The sequence below is a fragment of the Toxorhynchites rutilus genome, chromosome 1 (assembly GCF_029784135.1).
Source record: "Toxorhynchites rutilus septentrionalis strain SRP chromosome 1, ASM2978413v1, whole genome shotgun sequence".
Lineage (NCBI taxonomy): Eukaryota > Metazoa > Arthropoda > Insecta > Diptera > Culicidae > Toxorhynchites > Toxorhynchites rutilus.
In genome coordinates this window covers 119,429,968-119,453,348 of record NC_073744.1, presented here as the reverse complement: position 1 = coordinate 119,453,348, position 23,381 = coordinate 119,429,968, and the positions used below count along the sequence as shown (strand labels likewise).

General features: G+C 40.4%; 2 protein-coding genes across 3 annotated transcripts in view; both read right to left on the bottom strand.

Annotated features, from left to right (window-relative positions):
- The window catches only part of LOC129767287 (irregular chiasm C-roughest protein-like), a 434,835-nt gene that overhangs the window by 270,314 nt on the left and 141,140 nt on the right, over positions 1–23,381 (bottom strand). The gene's annotated exons all lie outside the window — the stretch shown is intronic.
- Positions 1,159–12,941, bottom strand: LOC129761383 (uncharacterized). Its single transcript, XM_055759104.1, has 3 exons — positions 11,651–12,941; positions 7,592–11,542; positions 1,159–1,397 (listed from the first exon to the last, which is right to left on the bottom strand). The coding sequence occupies exons 1-3, from the start codon at positions 12,939–12,941 to the stop codon at positions 1,159–1,161; spliced, it is 5,481 nt and encodes a 1,826-aa protein (XP_055615079.1).

The window sequence follows — 23,381 nt, the reverse complement described above, 5'->3', positions numbered from 1 at the left end:
CCATCGCTCACTTTACATAGCCATATAGTTAACGTTGTGATAAGGATATTTCCTATCAATATGTGTATTCGGAACCAAAATCCATTCATTAATTGAGGAGGTATTAGCGTTCATAAACTGAACACTTTTTCACACCAAAATATTGAAATGGGCCCCTATATTGAAAGGTTAGACGTAGTCCTACGTCAAAAAATGCTGGATAAATTTCCTGCCTAATGGTATATAACACAACATATGAAGCAATAAAGATTTTATGCAACATGCGTTTGAAATATCTTAACGAATCGTAACATTTTTCGTAGATTGACCCCCCTATATAGAAATCAAAGACATATTCCTATGTCAATAAAGGAAAAAAAACTGTCTTTCGTTCCTATAGCGTATTAATATTGTAATTACTATAAATGGAAATACAATGACTAATTCACATCTGCCTTGATTTTTGAAATGGTTTGTACGAAATATTTCCCTTGATCAAAGTGTGGTACACATAGAATCAGCAGTCATGTCCAATTTGTGAAATACACACGGTACCTAAATCCCACTGCGCTAATTTTCTAATTAAATTTGATTACTGCGTATTATTTAGTGTCGAATCGTGTTTTTCCGAGCAATAAATAATTACTCGCTTCCCACACGATTCGTAGTGCGGATTCGGTTATGCCGCGGGATGGAAGAGATGTTGCATTGTTGGAGCCAAGGGGGGTGGCAATAGTAAATAATACGGAATGCGGCATTCTATTCGACATAAAATCAAAGCATCGGTTACTGTTGGCAATCGCGTGGCTTTGGCTGGAGGTGTGATCTATGTAACTCGAAAGCGCCACGGGAACAATCATTTGTGTTTGAAACGATGATGTGTGATTGCATTAATTATTATTTAATCTTAGCGCAAGCAATACGGAATGAAGATTTCTTTTTTTCAAATAGTCTGCCACGATGATTCCTTGAATACAATTAAATAACGCTCACAAAGTGATTCCTTATTGCCTACATTCTATTTATGTGTTTATTGAGCATAATATCCGCTTCAGTCTGTGGGGTAACAACGTATTTATTGCGTCGGTTGTAAAAGTAATTGCATCGCACTCGGGTGACTTACCGCCCAATGTTATCACCACGGACTCTTTTACTCGTTATGGCGCTCATAACGACTTACTATGTCTTCAATAGACCATCCGGGGGAATCGTTGGATTGATATCATCGATACAATAATCGTTAGAATTCCCAACCTCCTCGCCAAGTTCGCCGAATCTATTCCTTCTCCCGGCGCCCGTTATGTCTAATTCGCAAACCAAACATACATGCCAGAAAGGCTGCTTCTGCCGTCGTATCGGCATAATTATCTTCCGGTAACAATAGGAAACCTCTTCTCTTGGGCCACTTTTCTCACTCTCTGTGAAATGATAATAGTCAGTATTTATAGGCTTTGTTAAACGACTTTATGAAGCTCCTCGTTTACTGCTTTAGCCCCCTCGGATGATGGTGGTTTTCTGTTTCCTTCGAGGTCACGATGCGCTACATTGACAGGATCACCGAGCTTTGCGTACATTCCATTGTGCTTTTTATGTGCCGGCGCACTTTGGACGATAATCCGAACGCATCGAAAGGAAAGGTAAAATTTTGGGCGGATTCTGCCGTAATTAATGGAGCGTAAAGTGTATCACCGTTTCGGCCGGGTTATAGCTTTCTGCACTTCTAAGGAACGCTCATAAAACGATAGCTTCGATACGTATCGAAAATGGTGGTAAAGGTTTGAGCTGCACCGCAGGAAATCCTTCATGGGTGTCCGTTTTATCCGATGGTCTGTGAACCCAATTGGAACAGTGGCATTCACAAGTCAATCGTGTTTTTTTGTTTTGTTTTTGTTAAACAATGGTTTTCACAAATGTTTCTCAATTGCTTAAAAATTAAATCAATGTCTGTCTTTCAGAGGTTATAAAGGTTACAAAGGTATTGCACCTTAATTCTTTTTTTGTCTCCACGTAGCCAGGGTAGAAATGGACCACACAATCCGATAGAACACAGTTGCTTTTCGAATTGACAATTCATTCTTGGATTGACATCAATAATTGACATCAAGCCGAGCACAATTAACGATATCAGCAAAACGACTGATTCCATCACTTTGCCACATGCCACCGAACATATCCATTTACCGCAAAACTTCAACAAACACGATGGGGCAGATCGAAACCCTGCACTCGTGCCAATTGATTCAGATGTCGCTTGTTTTGTTGACCAAATAGAAGCAAACCATCCGCTCCACTTACCATTCGTATCTGTACTCGAGTTGGCATTAACACAAATCCGGAAACACTTCTGATTTATTTTTGATTAAATCAAATATGTGAAAAATCGTTCTCGATCTATATCGGATTGCTTCCCGAACAAGCGAACCTGGTCGGTACGTTTTTTTCTACTCCTCTGTCGGGTAGTTGCAGTAGTTTGATTTTTTTGGCCACTTTCCCTCCCACGTCTAGATGGATAGATAGCGGACAGGAAAGTGTTACGGGAAAATATAATGAAACCATCTGTCACTGATACGGTAGCCAAATTTGAGTGCGCACAGCATCCATGGTGATTTCGGAATGAAATCTTTCGGTTGATTGATTCGCTTTTCGGCTGCGACTAGATAGAGAGAGGAATTGAAGTAACATAATTTAGGTATTGCAATGGTCACCGGTTTTGTATATTTTCTCGGTATTGTCGTGAATATGTTGCAATTTCATCGTGAAACACTGATTGACACAAATCCGATGAAATGATTTGAAATCACATGACGAATAGGACGAGTGATGGAAAAACCCCCCGCCAGAACTGGAATCGAACCTGAACCCCCGACATGACAATGTGTGACGCTAGCCACTCGGCCACGCGAGCTCATGGAACATGTGATAAGGCTTCAAAATAAGAAGTCAAAATACAAAATGAACCACCAGATGTTAGGGCGAAAATCAAGTGGATACGGCTGATGGTTGATGCACATTCAAGGACATAAAACATGTTGGACATGTGGGCATAAAATCCGGAGGAAACTGAGACAATTCATAAATGAGATAAACCAATAATTTTCTAGCGGGAAAGCAAATTTTTTTTTAACCCATTTATTTATTTAAGGCTCATTAGCATTTTAGCTGTAACAGAGCCGAATTTTAATCGTGCACATGTCACATGGTTATCATATATCTATAATTAGCACATTACACAGTTGCCATTCGCCAGTATTCCTTCTATACCATTACATATGGTACATTCACACAGTAGCCATTTAGGCGTAAGAGTATTCTTTCTGTTCTTCCATTATCCAGTTGGACCACCGAACAGCGGAGACAGTTGATTGATCATTGTTGAGTTATTTATAGAACAGAAGCCCGATGTGTCTTGCAGAGCAGAGCAGTTGTATGGATGAATCGATCTTATTTCGACCGTGGATCGATCTCCATCGCTGATGATTGTTGCGTGGACGTAGCTATTCTGTAACAACACAAAGATGGTCAATGAGGGTCCTGAGTTTTGAACTCACGATCGATCGCTTACTAAGCGAACGCGCAACCAATGTGGCTACGGAGACCCCCTTTGGGAAAGCAAATTGAAAAAAAAAAGTAGAAGGCTCGGGGCCTAGTGTGGTCACCGTATTACCAAAATAATAATCAGCGAATTGAATCAATTCAGCAAAAATTCATTCGATTCGCCCTACGTAATCTTCCGTGGGCTGATCCACTGAATCTTCCCAGCTACGAGGATTTTCGCAAGCTATCAGCTGTTTAGTATCTCGAAGAAATGTCGCAAAAGCGCTATCCACATCAGATTTAATCACATCGAATATTGATTTTCCTGAGTTCCTCCAGTTGTTGAATTTCAACATCAATCGCCGGAATCTGCATTCCCAAAACTCTTTGTACCTCCCCACAACAAGAACGAATTATGAATACAACGAACCTGTATATAGAATGTTCCAATGTGTACAGTTTTCTTTTTGACTGTCATGTTTCTCGTTCATCCCTAAAAAAAATATATTGTATAGCTCTTACTCAAAGTTAATAGCACTAGCATTATTGTTAGCATATAAGTATTTATTTGGTAGTATTAGTATATAAGTAGCTCTATCGAGGAGTAATAGGGCATTTATGTTTAGCTTGTTCACTTTCTAAATAAATTGAAATCAAATTGAAATTGACGATTGTTTTTGAATTTAGTGTTTGTAACTTTCTAGAAACCCGAAAATTTAACTCATTAAATACTCCGTATGACGACCAAAAAAAAAACGATTGTTTTATGAACTGAGCTGAACTCAGCTAGAGGGAATATAAAGGTTGTAGCGTTACGAAAACTCCGGAACCATTAATTATTAATACTTTCCATTCCCATTAGAAAATTGAAAAAATAAATAATAAAATAATAATAAAATAATAAGATAGAAATTCCAACATTGAGTCAAACAAGTCGACATTATTTGGCTTTCTTGTTTTTTTTATCTGTATTATAGTGACTTTTGGCACTCTGGCTCTGGCACACTGGCTGGCTCGTCACTTTACCTCCATTTTCGGATGAATGTCGAGAGTGAGAATTGAACTCGTTACTTTTAACGGCAGTGGTAACATCCGTACCTCCACTGTGCGATAATGATAATTATCTTATACTAGCTGACCCGGCAAACTTCGTCCTGCCCAAAATTTGTTTTTTTGTTATCAATACCTTCAAACATTCACGTTTTCTTACTATGAGCATATATATATATATATATATATATATATATATATATATATATATATATATATATATATATATATATATATATATATATATATATATATATATATATATATATATATATATATATATATATATATATATATATATATATATATATATATATATATATATATATATGTCTGTCGGTCTGTTTGATTCTTATGGACTCGGAAACTACTTAACCGATCAACATGAAAATGTGTATGTAGGGGTTTTTGTGGCCGGGGAAGGTTTTTGTGATAGTTTGAAACCCCTCCCCCCTCTCTAAGAGGGGGCTGCCATACAAATTAAACACAAATTTCTACATTACTCGAGAAATAATCAAGTTAATGAAACCAACTTAGGCATATTGAGGTTTTAGGGTGCAATAAATGTTTCTATGATGGTTAGACTCTCCACTCCCCTCTCTAAGGGGGGGGGGGGGAGGTTGAGGTGGTGTGCCATATATATATATATATAGATTACATTGGTGAGTTTTTTTTCTTTATTCCATCCATACATAACACAGGAACTATCTCGTCAAGGGCCACAGATCATATCTCATTCCTTCGTTGACACTTCGGTATCTTTTATCGTGATACACACCATCCAACGACTAATAACCATCCTTCTGTCATCATCACTCGGTTGTAAATATTGGTGGGTGCCGTTGCTAGTGTATGTGAATGCGACCATACGATTTCCATGGGAGCATATTTGACATTTCATTCGTTTACGTTGTATGTGTAACGCACTTAATTCTTCAAAATCAGCATGCAACAGATAGCCCAACGGAATCCTACGTCAATAGTAAGATTTAACAAAAATATTTTTTGATTGGTTCATGCAATAGAGAGATGTTTGGTAGATTTAGTAGTAGTTAAGTAGTTAGGTTTAGTAGAACTTGAGAACGTGTACGCCAGTTTGAAGAAACTAGTTTCGAGCAAAACGCGTTTAAAGTTAATTGTTATGGCCGTACTAGAAGTCCTTTCTAGGGTATATTCTTGAATGTCTGAACTACAAAAATATGAAAAAATTGTATTTTTGAATTTTTTGGATTTTTTTCAAATTTCTAGACTAGAATATTCTCTTAGGGTAACTCAACGAAGAACAGACAAATAATATTTTAGGCATCCAATAAATGAATCAGATATCGAAATGCTCGCCGATTTGAGACGAAAAATATCCATTTTCACCCACAGAGAAACATAGCTGAAAATATAGGAGGCGAGAGAATATTATACGCTCACTTCGATTCTCGCGAGAAACGCAGAGCCGATTTTTATTTTTCGGTGAGTTATGATTGCCGAAAAATGTTCTCGTTTTCAGTGACTCCTTGATGCCGATAATGGTTTTTCACTTCTTCAGTACAGCTGAAAACATGCGGCAATATTGGGTTTCAGGACGCTGCTCTAACAGACTAATGTTGGTAAAGTTAGCTTTGATTTTTCGCTCCATATTTTCAGTACCAAATGAGAGACGAAAAAGCATTCTCGTTGAACTTCCGAGATAGAGATTTTGGACATCTCTTTCGGTGAAAAGGAAGAGACGAAAATATCAACAATACACAGTTCATCGAAAACTAGATTGATTGAATGAATATTTATCGCGCAGCCGAGCGAGAACTTCGATCTCTGAACTGAATATTTGAATGTTGTGTTTTGTGTCGAATATATTTGATCAGTACACGATGATCAAAATTTTATCTGTCAAAAAGAGTCAAATATTTGGCTCCGGTCAAACAGTATATGAGCACCCCGAGGTGTAAAGTGTTCTCAAATAAATATAGCAACTTGTGCCCACGATCGCATTGCAGGCTGGAGGACCGGTGTCATGCCACTGTGTTTGTCTTCAGATCCCATTTTCAATTACAGGTTGGACTCGATTATCCGGAGACTCGATTATCCGGGATTCGATTATCCGGAATTTTAGACTCGATTATCCGGAGTATTTTATTTGTGATTTTCGGAAATTTCGAATAATTTGTATAATAATTCTATATTGAATAGCTAATATGGGTATCAAAAGAAAGGGCTTGACTAGTAGAATGCAGTTATTCATGAAAAATGCAGATCCAAGATGGCTGCCACTACAAAATGGCGGATTACATATTTTTTCAGAACCCCATCAATATGGGTACTAAATGAAAACGATTGACTTGTAGAACACAGTTATTTATGAAAAATGCCCAAAAATGTATTAAAAGTGTTGTTCGTTAAAATTAAGATGTTAGTATTGGGCCATAGTGGCCCAATACGGCTTTCGGACTAAGTACTAACTCCTTCACGGTCGGTTTTAGACTGAGCTGTATTTCCTTAAATTTTACATTGCTTAGGTCACTTGGGTGTTTCTTGTTTCTCCATGTCAGCACAAAATGTGCGTTTGATTATACAGCGTTCGCATTATTTTGATTATACAGCATTCACACTATCGAGTCGGATCCTCCGCTGCGCCCCTTCCAGTTCGCGCAGTCGTTTCGTGTTTCTCCTCCAATGGTAGTAAATGATGGCGATCACCATCGCCACGATGAATGCCCCGTCTATGGAATATGATGCGACGTCGTGCATCGATATGGTATTCTCGATCTTATCGCTGCCGAACATTATACTTGTTTTTAATTGTCGCGTTTTCTTGGAACTCGTAATGTTCCCTACATTGTGGCGCATTTTGTTGCATCGAGGAGGGTCTTAATCGCTGACCCAAGCACTCGAGCGTGTGAAACCACTTCGTTTGGAATTTCGGGTCTCGCTATTATCAGCGGAAATTTGCATTGTCAATTTTTTCATAGGGTCGTCACCCAATCTGATTTCGTGTACTTCCATTTTCTCCCCCCTTTGGGACGAGGGCGTAGTCTACCGTCCCAAATCATTTGGGGTGCTTGGGGAGGGGGATCGTCTTCTAGTTCGATTGCTTCGGCTTGAGATTGCTGTTCGTTATCAGCTGTGTTGTCATACTCTTCTATAATGGGTTGAATGGTGTGCTCCTCGACTGGTAGAGGAGCAAGTGTTCGCACGTTGCGTTTGTAAATTCCGGTAGCGGTTCGCACTACTGCCACTCGGACTACTCCATCATCTCCAGGGTGTATTTGTGTGACAATTCCCATAGGCCACCTTGCTACGGGAAGGTGATCGTCTCCGATCAATACGATTTGGCCTACCTTAACGTTGGCTTGTTGCTTGGTCCATTTTGCATAATCACGTAACTGGTGGAGATACTCGTCTCTCCATCTTCTCCAAAATTGTTCGAGCTGCGATTGTACTCGTTTCCATCTGGTTGTGAGATTGCTTCCATCCTCACTCTGCGTAGGGATGGGCACGGCTAGCATTGGGCGTGCTATCAAAAAATGACCGGGTGTGATCGCGGTCGGTGAATCTGGCGTCGTGTAAACAGGTGTGAGTGGTCGCGAATTCATTATTGCGGCCACTTGGTAGAACAGTGTCTGCAATTCCATGATGTTTAGCTGTGCTCCTCTGGCCGCTGCACTAAAGAGCCGCTTGGCTACCTTTATGTTCGCTTCCCAAAGTCCTCCAAAGCTGGGGCTTCGGGGTGGAATGAATGAAAATCTTATTCTGTGAGTTGCCGCAATATCAACTAATTTGTTTTGAAAAACTTCATTGTTATATATTCTTCGTAAACGATTGAGTTCTCTGCTGGCCCCGACAAAGTTCCGCCCATTGTCGGAGTAAATAACCTCGGGTATTCCCCTCACTGATGTGAAACGGAGAAGTGCTGATATGAACGCTGCCGTCGACTGATCTTCGACGACTTCTAGGTGAACTGCTTTGGTCGCAAAACATATGAAGATGCAAGCATATGCTGTGGTCTTGCATTTCGATTTTTGATTGAGATATACTTCGAATGGCCCACATAAGTCCACTCCCGTGTGAGTGAACGCTACTGATTCATTTACCCTGGGCGAGGGCAGTTGTCCCATTCGTTGCTGTAAACGTCTGGGCCGCGCTTTGGCACATAAGATGCATCGTTGAATGACTCCTTGTACGGTCCTTCGGAGATCCCTCATCCAAAATCTTTGTCGAAATTCGTTTATTACCAGATCTGTTCCGGCGTGAAATCTATCCTCATGTATTTTTTGAATTATTACCCTCGAAAATGGGTGCGATTTGGGAATCAATATTGGATTCTTTTGTGAGATGGGCATTTCTGCATTGTGGAGTCTCCCTGTGACATGTATGACTCCATTTCTGACGATTGCGTTGAGATGCTGGAAAGGTCCTTTCGTAGGCACCTTCCCAGTTTTTCGTAATTCCGCTACTTCATTTGGATAAATAGTGGCTTGCATAATTCGGACTACGAGTGTTAGTCCTTCATTCAATTCAGTGGTGGTGAGTGGGCCCGATCTCTTTTCGTTTCTGATGCCTGTGTCTTTATTGACCTTCTTCATATTGTTTATGGCTCTACACAGCCATGCAAAGTGTCTTACTGTTTTGTCATGAGTGTGATGGTGCGGGTATTTTGCGATTAAGTCTTCGCATGCCTTTCCTGTTGCTGCTACCAATCGTGTTATTGGTTCTTTAATCTCTTCCTGTTCTGCAGCAGCAGTGTATTCGTAGCCGCTCTGCAGATAATATTGTCTTCTTCGTATACATTCCGGTCCGTGTAACCAAAATTCTAGTTTTGCTTCGCGTAATTTTCTGACTGGAATTCCTCTCGAAACCATATCAGCCGGATTTTCTTTCGTAGATATATATTTCCAATGCTCTGGATTCGTGGTGGAGTGTATCTTCTGCACTCTATTTCTAATGAAGGTTCCCCAACGTGTATTTGAAGATTTGATCCAACTTAGCGCTACTTGTGAATCACTGTAGTAATATTCCGACGAGATTCGACCGGCCAGAATGCTCTTTATTTTAGCAGTTAGTTCTGCTAGAAGTGCCGCCGCCAAGAGTTCCAGACGGGGCAGAGTGACCTTCTTCAAAGGCGCCACTCTCGATTTCGAACATAAGAGATTCGTACTCTCTTCTCCTTTTAAGTTGATTGCATGTAAGTAAATGACGCATCCATAAGCCTTTTCGGAGGCGTCACTGAATCCGTGTAAATCTAGTGCGATCGTATGACTCGGAGTCGACATCCGAGGTATTTCTATCTTGCTGAGCTCCACTAATGAAGCTTCGAACTTCTTCCATGAGCTTAGTGCTTGATCTGGAACATCATCGTCCCAGCTGACGTTATAAGTCCACAATTCTTGCATCAATATTTTAGCTGTAATGATTACAGGTTGTATCAATCCGATTGGGTCATACAGTCTCAAAATCTTCGAGACCATCTGTCGCTTTGTGAGCGCTTCGTATGTTTCACCTATGTTTTTCGTACTGATGAACTGGGACACGTCTGTTTTGGGGTTCCAGGCTATCCCCAATGTCTTTATGACCTCTTGGTCACCAACTTGGATCAATGGTTCCAAGTCTTTCTCTGGAATTCCTTCCAGTACGCTTGCGTTGTTTGATGCCCACTTTCGAAGTGGAAATCCATGAAGTGACAATGCATGCTCTATTTCTCGTTTCGTCTCCGTCAGTTCATCTGCGTTGGACGCTCCAATCATTAGATTGTCAACATAGAACGATCGTTGAATGGTGTCGGCAATTCTCGGATTTACCGACCGATAATCTTCAGCTGCTTCGTGTAGTGCCCTACAGGCCAAGAATGATGAAGACGCTTCACCATATGTGACAGTCGTCAGTCTATACGCTTTCAATTGATCATTGGGGCTGTCGCGCCACAAAATACATTGTAACCAAGTGTCTGTGTATGCGATGTGAATTTGTCTGTACATCTTTGCAATATCTGCTACTAGCACGTCGTTGTGCGTCTTGAAATCAATTAGCAGATCAAATAAGTCCTTTTGAATGGTTGGTCCCACGATTTGTATATCGTTCAGGGATACTCCGGTTGACGTCTTTGCACTTGCGTCGAACACCACCCTAACCTTGGTGGATGTTGAATCTGGTTTCACCACACACGAGTGAGGGATGAAATACTTTACTTTGTGAAAGTCTTCTGTGGTGACTGGTACCATATGTCCCAGTGTTTCATATTCATTCATGAAAGCCCTGTACTCTTTGTACAGGTCTGCATTCCGCTTGAGCCTTTGCTCAAGCGATGTGAATCTTCTATATGCTTGTTGATAAGAGTCGCCTAACGATGACGGCTCCCCCCGTAGGGGCATTCGTGTAATGTATCTCCCGTCGGGAGCGATCTCTAACGTTGTGCGGAAGTGACTTTCCGCCTCGCATTCGTCATGTTGCTTTGGTTCCCAGTCTTGAAAGCACGCTTCTTCAAGACGCCAAAACTTCTCTATGAGTTTGGCCATTTCGTCCTGTGGGAATTCGAATTCATTTCTGCTACACCTTGTAGCAGACAATACAGTGGTTGATGGGCTGCTGTGACGTAGCGTCCCACATGCAATCCAGCCCAAGCTGGACTCTTGATACGTAAGACCGTTGGCTACGCTAAGCCGGCCTGGCATTAGAATTTTGAAAAATATTCTCGCTCCGAGGAGAATGTCGATTTCGTTCGATCTGTAAAACTGGGGATCGGCAAGGTGCAATTGTTCTGGTATCCGTATACCCTTTTCATCAATAGCTGTGCTTGGTTGATCGTCCAATATCTTTGGCACTATGATCAATTCTAAACTTTCATTGTAGTTGCTTGCGTGAGAGGCTATCACAGTTTTGATACCCCTTTTAACATGTGCTTGTCCGCTAACTCCTTTAATGGTTACGTTTACCGAGTGTTGCGGAATTCCTAGGCTTCGAGCAGCCTTTTCTGTGATTGTTTCTACTTGACTCCCTGAATCAAGTAGACATCGAAGAGGGTGCCATTTCTGCTCACCCTTAACATGAATTATGGCTGTGCCCAGAAAGACGTATTCTTCCTGAGCTAGTCATTTCGTTGAACTTGCTTGTGCTTGATTGACATCCTTCTCGGGATGCAATTGTTGGATCTCGTCCCCCTTGGGAGAGTCTCCACGATGAAGTAGTGTATGATGCTTCGTGCTGCATATTTGGCATTTCCGTTGTGATTTGCACTCCTTCGTTGAGTGCCCAGGTATGAGGCAATTAAAGCAGTGCCTCCCTGCTTTGATAGTTTCCCATCGTTCTGGGATGCTCATTTTCGTGAATTTAGGACACGTAAATGCTGTGTGTCCTTCATTGTGACAAACGTAGCACCGCTGTGCTTCCCTTTTGTCTTTGGTGGTCGCAGCTTTGCCTTCGATTGCTGCTACGACTTTCGGCTGGGGTCGATGACTAGAGTGTGCCGTTTCGGCAGCCACTTTGCAAGTCATCTGGTTAGCCAGCCGCTCTAATTCTATTTTGAATTCGCTCCAAACATAAATGCGCTGGAGGTCCAACTTTTCTTCAATCTTAGAAAGTGTTGATTCATCCAATCGTTCTTTCACTAAGCATATTAGTAACCCATTGGCGATGCAATCTGGTTCGCCAGGTTGTTCATTTGCTATTTGTCGAGTGGCGGACAATAGTGTATCGACAGCGTCGATCAGTCCTAGTATCGCTCTTTGCGATGCCTTATGTATCCTTTTAATTTTCAGCAGAGTGTAAAAGTAACCTTCATATGCGATTCGTTTCTTGTAGAATCTTGCTTCCAGTTTGGCCCAGGCTTCAGTGAAAGGCACTCCTGAATTCTCGAGTGCTTCGCAGGAGTTACGAGCGGGCTCGTATTCTAAACATTTCGCCAGGAAAGCGTATTTGCTTGCATCCTCGTTTAGGGTCGCAATCCGCTTCTCAAAGCGGGCTTTAAACGATAGCCACTCGGTGGCTGACCCACGGAACTTCGGGAGCTCCAATCGGGGTAAATAATCGGCCTTGCTATTGCCGGTGATCATTGTTTGATCCAGTACTTGCCTTGAACCTTCATCCTGACTCGGTTCATTCGTCTGTGATTGCGCATGCCGTATTCTCTTTGCCAAACTGGCTCTGGACTTGATATATGCGGGGAGGAGAGCATCCCGTCTCTTGGAGGGCCCCGTTTGGCCCTCAATTTTCAGTATCACTGCACAAGCTTGATCGTACAAGCTTGTTAGTACTTCTTGTTGCACTAGTAATGTTTCGACTTCGTCGTCGTCTTCTGCTAATTTGCATGCGTCTTTGATAATCGGAGCAATGCTTTGCTCCAGTGCCGTTAGCTGCTTTTTCCAGCTTTCAACGGCATCGTCCTCGTTTGTCGTCATGTTTATTTGATTTGATAATTACTAACCGCTTTACTTGTTTGATTGACTCAAATACTTAGCTGGGTCATTGATTATGCTCCAGTCTAAATAGTCGGCTATGGCTTCGGCCGATCTATTTAGTTCAGTGGTAAATCTGCTTTCGTATCTTGTTTATAACCGCGGCTCCTGCCGCCAAGTTGAACATGTGCGATATTATCAGTTTTATCGCTGCAGCTTCTTCCCGCGTACGACGCGGGTCCTGTTTCAAATTCTCCTCCGTATCCCTCATATACATGTAGCACATGGAATACAGTAGGTCGTTGGAATGTCGAGAATTCATCTTTACAAATTTTTCACATCAGTCACAATAATTCGTGTTTATCACACATCTTCCACGCAGTTGCACACCGTGCTTCGCTCACGGGCGAAGTTTACTTATTGATCACACAGTCACGCAGTGTCATGTTATGATTCCCGCGAATGGGAAATTCACGTTGTCAATTTTCAGCCACACAGTGGCGCATTGTAATAACTATGCAGTGGCGCAGCATACTTCCCGCGAGTAGGAAGTTCACTTTGTTAATTTTTAGCCACGCAGTGGCACACCATACTTCCCGCGAATGGGAGATTCATTTTCTTGGTTTCAGCCACTTAATGGCGCAACATCTTCCGTGCGCTGAGACAATGTCACTTCACTTTCCGATTATACAGCCATGCAATGGCATCACTTTTTCGCGCGCGGAGAGAATGTCACTTCACTTATCAGAATCGATTACTTTCGCGAGTCCGTGATCGCTCGAAGTGCGATCACGTCGGGGTCACCAAATGTTGTTCGTTAAAATTAAGATGTTAGTATTGGGCCATAGTGGCCCAATACGGCTTTCGGACTAAGTACTAACTCCTTCACGGTCGGTTTTAGACTGAGCTGTATTTCCTTAAATTTTACATTGCTTAGGTCACTTGGGTGTTTCTTGTTTCTCCATGTCAGCACAAAATGTGCGTTTGATTATACAGCGTTCGCATTATTTTGATTATACAGCATTCACACTATCGAGTCGGATCCTCCGCTGCGCCCCTTCCAGTTCGCGCAGTCGTTTCGTGTTTCTCCTCCAATGGTAGTAAATGATGGCGATCACCATCGCCACGATGAATGCCCCGTCTATGGAATATGATGCGACGTCGTGCATCGATATGGTATTCTCGATCTTATCGCTGCCGAACATTATACTTGTTTTTAATTGTCGCGTTTTCTTGGAACTCGTAATGTTCCCTACATTGTGGCGCATTTTGTTGCATCGAGGAGGGTCTTAATCGCTGACCCAAGCACTCGAGCGTGTGAAACCACTTCGTTTGGAATTTCGGGTCTCGCTATTATCAGCGGAAATTTGCATTGTCAATTTTTTCATAGGGTCGTCACCCAATCTGATTTCGTGTACTTCCAAAAAGAAAGTTCTCGACTAGTAGAACATAGCAGATAATGAAAAATCCAATTTCAAGATGGCCGTAGTCCCCAAACAACTAATTACTTTTTGAATGGTTTCATTCAGTTTGACCTGTTTCTATGTATGTTTGAATATTTGTTGGGTTGTCCCACATTAATACAAAATTGACCCCGTTCTTGTTGAATGATTGATCTGAAATACATTGAACATACATTTAATTCTACTGTCATTATAAAACTACGTATTCCATGATCATGAAAAATTCAATTTGGCCGCCGCAAAAAAATGACTGAATGGCTTGATTTGGAGAATACATTACACTATGAACAACATAAATTCGAAAAGGTCGCCGGCTCAAAATAGTCGACTATGTATTTTTTGCAATCCCCTCAATATTAGTATCAAATGAAATGATTTGACTCATAGAATACAGTACAGGTCGGACTCGATTATATACAGACTCGATTACATGTGATTCGATTATATACTATTTTGGACTCGATTATATTTAGTTTGGATTTTTTTTATATTTCAAATATGGCCTATTTCATGAAGAAATGTAAACTTTCAACGTTAAGGTGAAATTTAAGTGGCTATTACAGTGGGGTAAAAATCGTGATTTTTGAAGATTTTACTTGAATTTTCACCGGGAATTGTTTATATCGATATTGCAGCCAAATTAAAAAAGATAGAAGTTGTGCGTCAAAGAACAAATTGTGGAGCGGTTAAAGAACTTCATTTTAACTGACAAACAAGCAAATATTTATACTCTCATTTATAAACTCAAACAATGTGCTATATTTATACTCTCCAAAGGTTGCGGCATACAAATTTCACAGCGTTTCAATATATGAGTCCGATTCAGCGCGTCGAATCAGAGGCGAACCAGCCCAGGAGGCTGAAAGCCTTTCAAATAAAGAATAAAAAGTCGGGTGGGTAATGTCGGGGACATAACCGGAGTGACGTAGGACTATACAAAGGGGACAGCTTTTGTTAAATATATATTTTAAATATATTGTTTTATTTCCTTCTCCTACGTGAATACCTACCTATCTACCTGAAAAATGGATTAGTTTACTGTTTACTCTTTATGAATATGTTGATGGTTCTGAAAAGAACCTTTGGTGTTGTGTTTTTGTTATCACTCGATATTCCCATCTTGTTCGGTTAAACCTTCCTGTTTAGCTATTGCGTTTGCCACTCGCCACAGCTTTCACAGTTGGAAAATTTATTCCCATCCAGCTTGTGACATATTGTTCAGTAAATTACATTTAATGCGACGTGCCGGAGAAACACTTTGCCACTTGTCGTGAGCAGCTTTGTAAGCCAACTCGAGCACTCCGACGGCCGAAACTCTATAATCGCTTTTAGGTATACTGGTGCTCCGGCACCAATCCGTTCGGCCTAGTTACCCTTGCGGAGCAATCAGTGAATGCGACCAACAGGGAACTGGAGACCTGCACGGTTCGAGTGAGACTTTGCCTTTCCTTAACTTGTCCTCCTTTGTTACGTCCACGATGCCGATGCCGTACAACCACACGGGTTTACGGTTTGAAAGAAAATAAGATATTTTTTTGGGGTCCGCGTGTTTTATACTCTAGCGGTACACACTCACAGGATAGAGACAAATCGGCCGACTCAGCCAGAGGGGCGAGTCCAACGAGACGAACGAATAAGCGTTAAAAGGGAGCGATTGCAAAAAAATACATTTATTACGATTTGTTCGCTCGTTGGATTCACATGCAGGCTAAAAAGGGTCCTTTTCAGGATCACAAAATTATCTTCAATCTAAAGAGTTTATTGTTTCGTTATCACTCGATATCTCCATCTTGTTCGGCTAAACCTTCCTGTTAAGCGATTTGTTACCACTCGCCACAGCTTTCACAGTTGGAAAATTTCTTCCCATCCAGCTTTGTGACATGTTGTACAGTAAATTACATTCAATGCGACGTGCCGAAGCGCCACTCAGTGTCGCATTGGAGGCGATTTTAACCTGTAATGGAACATTTGCGATGACAGTGGACAGTGTCGACTTTCAATGTGGGGTCATAATTTGGATCTCTATGTTCACAAATGTCCAACTAAATAAGTCGCATTACATGTCCGTCCAATTAGCCAAATGTCGAACTAATTGTAAATTACTGTACTTTCAATCTGGAAACAATTAAAGAATTGGTGAAAATTGAATAATCAGGAAAGTCCCCAACTATCAATAAGCTCAGAACAACTGCCAAATTCACATACTCATCAGATCCTGGCAAACAAATTAAGAAAAAATCAATTTGTGTTTTATTATTATTTTGGATAATGTTTTAGAAAGCATTGAACTGTATTTCCTAAACTCTTTTTTTGAAGGTTTAATGGCCCTGAAAAGCGCCTTGTTTTATGGAATGGTTCCAATTTAGAAAACTTTGTACTCGTGGTTTTGAAAAAAAACCATTTCGAACGCCCTCGATGCCGCCTTGTTCTGGATTTGCCACCAAAGCAGTTTGTATAAAGAACAAAATTTTTTCTTCTGCTACCTGATGCCGTTTTGCGATTGCGTTTGCCACTCGCCACTCGCTGCAACTGCCTGTTGTCTTGATGTCCACCGAACCGAATGTGTTCTGTTCCGAATACGGGTTTTCTTATCGTCGCGAGCAGCTTTGCCAGCTAACTCGATCACTTCGGCGGCCGAAACTAACGCGCTCGGCCTAGCTAGCCTTGCGGGGAACTCCAGATCAACACGGTTCGAGCGGGATTTTGCCTTTCCCTTCACTTTTCCTCCTTTACCATGTCCAGACATGGCTGCTTGGGTTGGTTTGTTGATGTGTTGTGATGCGAACCGATGTGGTGTACGGTTTGAATGAGAATGATCGTTACGGCAGCGGAGCGGGGATTTTTAAGCTGACTGGCTGGCTCGAGAATTACGCATGTGAGACTGCGACCAATGTTTCGTTCATTTTTTTCTTTTTCCTTTCCAATCGTGCTTCATTCTATTTCGCTGCTGCTCTGGTTGCCCGTTTTGGTCGGTACGATTTGAGGAGCACAAAATGGACCAATCAAAAATGGGCACATAGTACATTTTGACAATGCTTGATATTTCACAATTATTCAATTATTTATCTCAAGAAAAATGAAATGTTATTCGTTATGATAGATGCGTAGATATATTTCCTATCAATTGATGCAAAAACCTTTGCGATCTATTGAGAAATGCTCGAGTAATAAGCGTTCCAAATCTTGCATTTTTTCCTACTTGTTCAGTGCCTAAATTTCCATTTCACCCCCTATATCTTCCGGTTAGACGTAGTCCTACGTCAAAAAAAGCGCGTCGAATCGTTGCGTCAAGAAAGCGTTTTTGACGCAATCACTGACAAACATTTTTTTCGATCCTCCGAAATGATTTTGCTCTTGAACTTTGTATCCAGCAAAACCGATATGTGTGACAACAGAGGAACTGTCGACTGCTTGCTAGTTGGAGAGAGAATGAGAATTAGAAACTGCGAATGGCTTAATCATACTCAATGAGTTATGAAGGGTCATAAATCTGGAATATATCCTATATATCGTATAAATCTGGAATATATCCTCTCTTCATATATTCGTATGAACGAACGCTGAATTTTCAGTTCGAGCTAGCGCTTTATGCATGCAAGCAGTGGTATATAAACATAAAACCTCACTAATCCACTCGTTCCTCGGTATAGAAAGCACAATTGAGCACAGAAATTCACAGAACAAATGTGTGAAAAAATGGGTATGCTTCATTTTTTTTTAATTCAAACTATTTATGAATTAGGGAATCGTAATGCATAACACATCAAACAATTCTCAGAGAATTCAATTCGAATCAATTCGGTTGGTAAACGAATCGCTGTCCGTTTATCCGTCAATACCCGTAGTTATTAACCTTAAAACTATTTCACAAAAATTTGACCTGTTTTTTTTTACCTAGCGCCCTTTCTGAGGCACGTAATCATGACGTAAGACTAGTTAGGCTACGTTTGTCAAAACTGTGCAATTTTTTCCTGATACTGCGTTGGAGTACATTGAAAAACGATAGGCTACTCTAGGAGAAACATAACAATCTTATATGAAAGTCCATTCGGAAGATCCAAAGTAGCATTAGTAAAAATACTCAGTTTATATAGATTACAGGAATTATAGTTAGTGAGGTGAAAAGGTGGAGCAAGTAATCCTTACCAGTTGCAAATCGTTGTGGGTAAGTATTTTCAGAAAAGGAAAACAAATTTCTGGACTGTAAGAAATTCATGAAGCTTACTGATTATATTTTGTGTTTGTCTGGTAGAATCGGCATCATTCGAAAGGATTTTTGTACGATGATCAATATTTGGACAACAGAAAAGTCATGGTATAACTGCTATAACAATTGTCAAACAGAACTTTGGTCTGAAATTTGACAAATTTTATGATAAAACTTGCAAAGATTATGATAATCTACTCCGCAAGATCTCCTAAGTATCATAATATTACTTCGTCATACGAAGCGAGGTGGATACATCTAAGAATTTTTGATTGACAATACTTATTCTCGGCTTTATTCACTGAATAAAATCCTTCAAAAATATCAAATAATACATTTTTTTTAAAGTCTTCGTGTACCATTTTAATTCTTGAACTATTTGATCAGCCTATAACGGAGCAAATGGTTTGATGAAGGATCATCGTTGCAAAGGTCGTAAGTTTGAGCCATTTTTATTTTTTTTTCTCCAACAGTTCATCAGAAACTGAACAAGTTTTATATACCAGCAGTAAAAGACTCTAACAAGGGTCTGTGCTAAAAACTAATTCTATTTATAGAGATTTGTTAGAAGAAAATAATGCAGCCAGATCTTCTTCGATATCGCAGTCTAAGTAGAGCTAATCAAATCAGAATATGGTCGAATAGACGTTTCCATCACACCTTGGAGTTGGATAAACATTTTCTGATTGATTGTAAACTGCATTTAACGAACAATATTGGCCTCAATAATTTCTCCTAATTCGCTTGAACAAGGTTTGAATAGAGGATTTGATGACAATTAGTTCAGACATTAATAATAGACTGACCAGACGTACCGTTTTGAATGCGAAAGTACCGTTATATCGTATTTCGAGTTTTAAAAAAATGTAATCATATGAAAAAAATCATGTTAAAAAAATTGTTTTCCAATAAAAATGCACGATTCATATTCTCAAGCTGGAGAGGATACAATATCGTTGCTTGCGTGAAGCCATGGGGTGTTTGCATTCGACACATACGATGAGTCTCGAAGTCTTGGCAGGAGTATCCCCTCTTACTCGTCGGTTTACAGAATTGTCTCACAGATTTCTCATCCGTTGCAAGATCATGAATCGATTGGTGATTGATAACTTCGAAAATCTACTCCAACTGACTCCTCAGTCAAGTTTTATGTCTTTATACCATGAGTACCTTACCCACGACGTGCACCCTTCACCGGGCATCTCCAACCAAGTTTGCTTCCCATACTTTTGCAATTTCTCTGTCTTTTTTTATCTGTCTATGCGAAAAAAATCCATGGAACCACAGATCATCTACGCTCCAATGTTATTCCGTTGATATTTTCGGAAAAATATGGGAAAGTTAGATCTGATAAAATGTTCTTTTGCCCATCGACCATTATTTTATTTATTCAGCTCAATCAAGGTTGATAAACGCTCATCTTATTTCCTAACAAGAATAAGACATCTATTGAGTGTTTTGGTCGAAAAATTATTCAAGATTACCTTAACAAGGGTTCCCTCTCATTGCTCGATTCCGGGGAATGAGAAAGTGGACTCGCTAGCTAAGGTGGGTGCTTCAGAAGCCACACTTTTTGAAAGGCAAATTCCTTATAACGATTTTTTCACATTCCTCGTCAGCACAAACTCGTAAGTTGGCAGCGCATGTGGAGTGGAGATGAGTTCGGTCGCTGGTTACACACGATTACCCGTAAGGTCTCGACGAGTGCTTGGTTTAAAGTATCGAATGTACGTCGTGATTTTATTCGCGTGATATCTCGACTTATGTCCAATCACTACAACCTAAACGCGCATCTCTATCGCATTGGGCTCGCAGCAAACAATCTTTGTGATTGTGGCGATGGTTACCACAACATCGAGCATATTGTCTGGTCGTGTATCCGGTACCATGCTGCTCGCTCTCAGGTATCTAGAGAACTGAGAGCACAAGGTAGACAATCGGATTTTGATGAATTTATTATAATGCTTCAACAAGCATTTTCGACTAATAAAGAGAAAAGAGTTCTTAAAAGTGATGATGATGTAGGTGAAATACCTGAGAAATAAATTGCGTTGGGTCACACTGGAAAATGGAAGGCTAGTCCAAGAGATGCAAATTTCAATGGATTGTATTAAAATTCATTCCTGAATTGACGAACATTCAAAGTAGTAATAGTGAACAACTTCCCGTTCAGATTATTGAGACATGCTGCTTAATGAGTGGATGATGTTTGAAAGAATTATAAGTCACTAGCTGACCCGGCAAACTTCGTCCCGCCAAAAAAGTTGTTTTTTGTTATTAATACCTTCAAACATTCACGTTTTCTTACTAAGCGCAAGTTCATGAGTCCAATCGCAGAACTGTTTACTGATTGATCTTCTAATCGATTTCGTTGAATTTATCTTTTACTAAAAAAATCCTAGCACTTTTACCAAAACTCATCATTATAATATCAGATTCTTTTCTGACACAATTCTCGTTCAAGGTTTTTCAACCACTTGCCAATAACATGTATCTCCGTTACATGTAATAAATGTTTGATACAGAAAATATGATAGAATAAAGACAGACCCCTCCCCTCTTCTCCACTTAGAGAGGGGGGAAGGGGTGTCTATTCACCATAGAAACGTTTTGCGCCCCCTAAAATCTTTACATGCCAAATTTGGTTCCATTTGCTTTATTAGTTTTCGAGTTATGCAGAAATTTGTTTTTCATTTGTATGACAGCCCTTCCTAAGAGAGGGGGAGGAGTGTCGAATCACCATAGGAACATTTTGCTTGATTAGTTCTCGAGTTATGCATTTCCCCATAAAACCGCCACATGCCAAATTTAGTTCCATTTGCTTAATTAATTCTTGGATTATGCGAAAATGTATGCTCCATTTGTATGGCAGCCTCCCACCCCCCTCAGAGATACGGGAGGAGTGTCTATTCGCCATAAAAATGTTTTGTGTCCCCTAAAACCTTCGCATGCCAAATTTGGTATTTTCTTGATTAGTTTTCGAGATATGCAGAAATTTGTCTTTCATTTGTATGGCAGCTCTCCCTTAGAGAGGGGGTGGAGTGTCTAACCACCGTGAAAACAGGAGTATTTAACCACCATAGAATCGTTTGTTGCACCTTATAACCTACACATGCCAAATTTCGTTTCATTTGCTTGATCAATTCTCGAGTAATGTGGAAATTTGTGTTTCATTTGTATGGCAGACCCCCCCCTTCCTTAGAGAGGGGGGAGGGGTCTCAAATTATCACGAAAACCTTCCCCAAAACCCCGATTCAGTAGCTTCCGAGTCCGTAAGAATCAGACAGACAGACAGAAATCCATTTTTATATATATATAGATAGATGATATGAAAAATGGAACAAAAAATCCGTATCAGTTGCAAATCGTTGAGTGTAAATAATTTTAGATTGGAAAAAAAATTCTAGTGTGTAGGAAATACGTGAAGCTTCCTGATCATATTCTTTGTCTGCCTGGTAATACCGCAACGATTACCAGGCAGACAAAGACAGTTACCAAAATTGAGTTTTCGATGGAAATTTTAGTAAGAAGCATTTGGAGTTATTTTTTTTAATATTTTCATTTCCAAACTATTCAGAGTGGCCTGAAGGAACGATAAAGTAAGTTTTCCACAACAGGGCCTATGGTAAAACATATAGGAAATCAAGAAATTGTCAAAATTCTTTATTTACAATATTTTTCATAGTGCTGGTGTTTAGGTTTGGGACAGTTTTTACTATCTTTCTCAGCCAGGCCCTTTGTGCCTTTCCAAATGAATCAGTACTTGTGGCAGCAATGTTCCAGGATGCTAACCAAACACGGCGTATGAAAAACTTCAGTAAAAATACTAGCAAGTTCCTGTGCAATAATCCCTAGAAACTCTTGTGCGTGAGCTTTTTTGTGCATTACTTCACATCCAACCACATGTCACAATTTTCCTTCCGCTTGCATCTCGCTTCCTCTCGTCCTGGTTCTTTGTGAACTTTATTATTAATTTAGTGCTCGAATCAGCAGCGATGCGCTGACGAATATGTTGGAAATCCTTTCGACCAGCAAAAATCTAGTTTCTTTTGATGTGCTCCATTCTCCCGACTACAAAAGCCCTTCCACTCAATGCTTGGCGAAGCATTGTCTACACAGCATCCCACAAACCGGGAAAAACTTTTTCTTCCCACTCCGGAATCAAGCCCCTTGCACATACACATATCTCTTGCTGATACGATGATGTACGATGGCGTACATGAAATCACGGAGGATTGACGTGACACGTCAGGGGGTAAACTGCACCGAAAGTTTCATGGCGGCGCTCAATTGATCAAATAGGACATATGAATTAATGAATGCAGCAATGCTGCCGAAACAGTCATAGACAACTATTTTGCTGTTTGACTTGTTTTGATTTAATGCTATGCCCAGCCAGATGTGTGTGTTTATTGAATAATTTATGCCAATACCAAACAATTTTTCTTTCAGCTATAAACTGAAATATCACACCATTTAATATTTATTCCATAGTCAATATAACAGCGCCCATACGGTTAGATGGATATTATGCTCCTAAGACCACATCAAATGTCTGTCATTCTCATAAACATGTTCGCCCATCAAATCTGCCATTCTGATGAACTGAAGAGATTAGCACTCTTACGAAGATTATCATACTCTTGGCCGTCGTGGGTAGCACTCGGTGAATAGTTCTGCTCCTGTCAGAGCGCCGGCCATGATAGTACTTTATTACGATTGTGTCGCTATGTTGATCATAAAAATATTTCCTAGTCCCCCTAATCTCAGTTT

Bases quoted from the DNA above. Each gene is read 5' to 3' on its own strand.
- LOC129761383 (XM_055759104.1), bottom strand. From the start codon at position 12,941: ATGACGACAAACGAGGACGATGCCGTTGAAAGCTGGAAAAAGCAGCTA. The intron at 11,543-11,650 runs GTTCAACGAAAT...TACTTGATTCAG, and splicing joins TGTCAATCAAGCACAAGCAA to GGAGTCAAGTAGAAACAATC. The intron at 1,398-7,591 runs GTAGACTACGCC...ATCATTTCACAG, and splicing joins ACCCCAAATGATTTGGGACG to AGAGTGAGAAAAGTGGCCCA.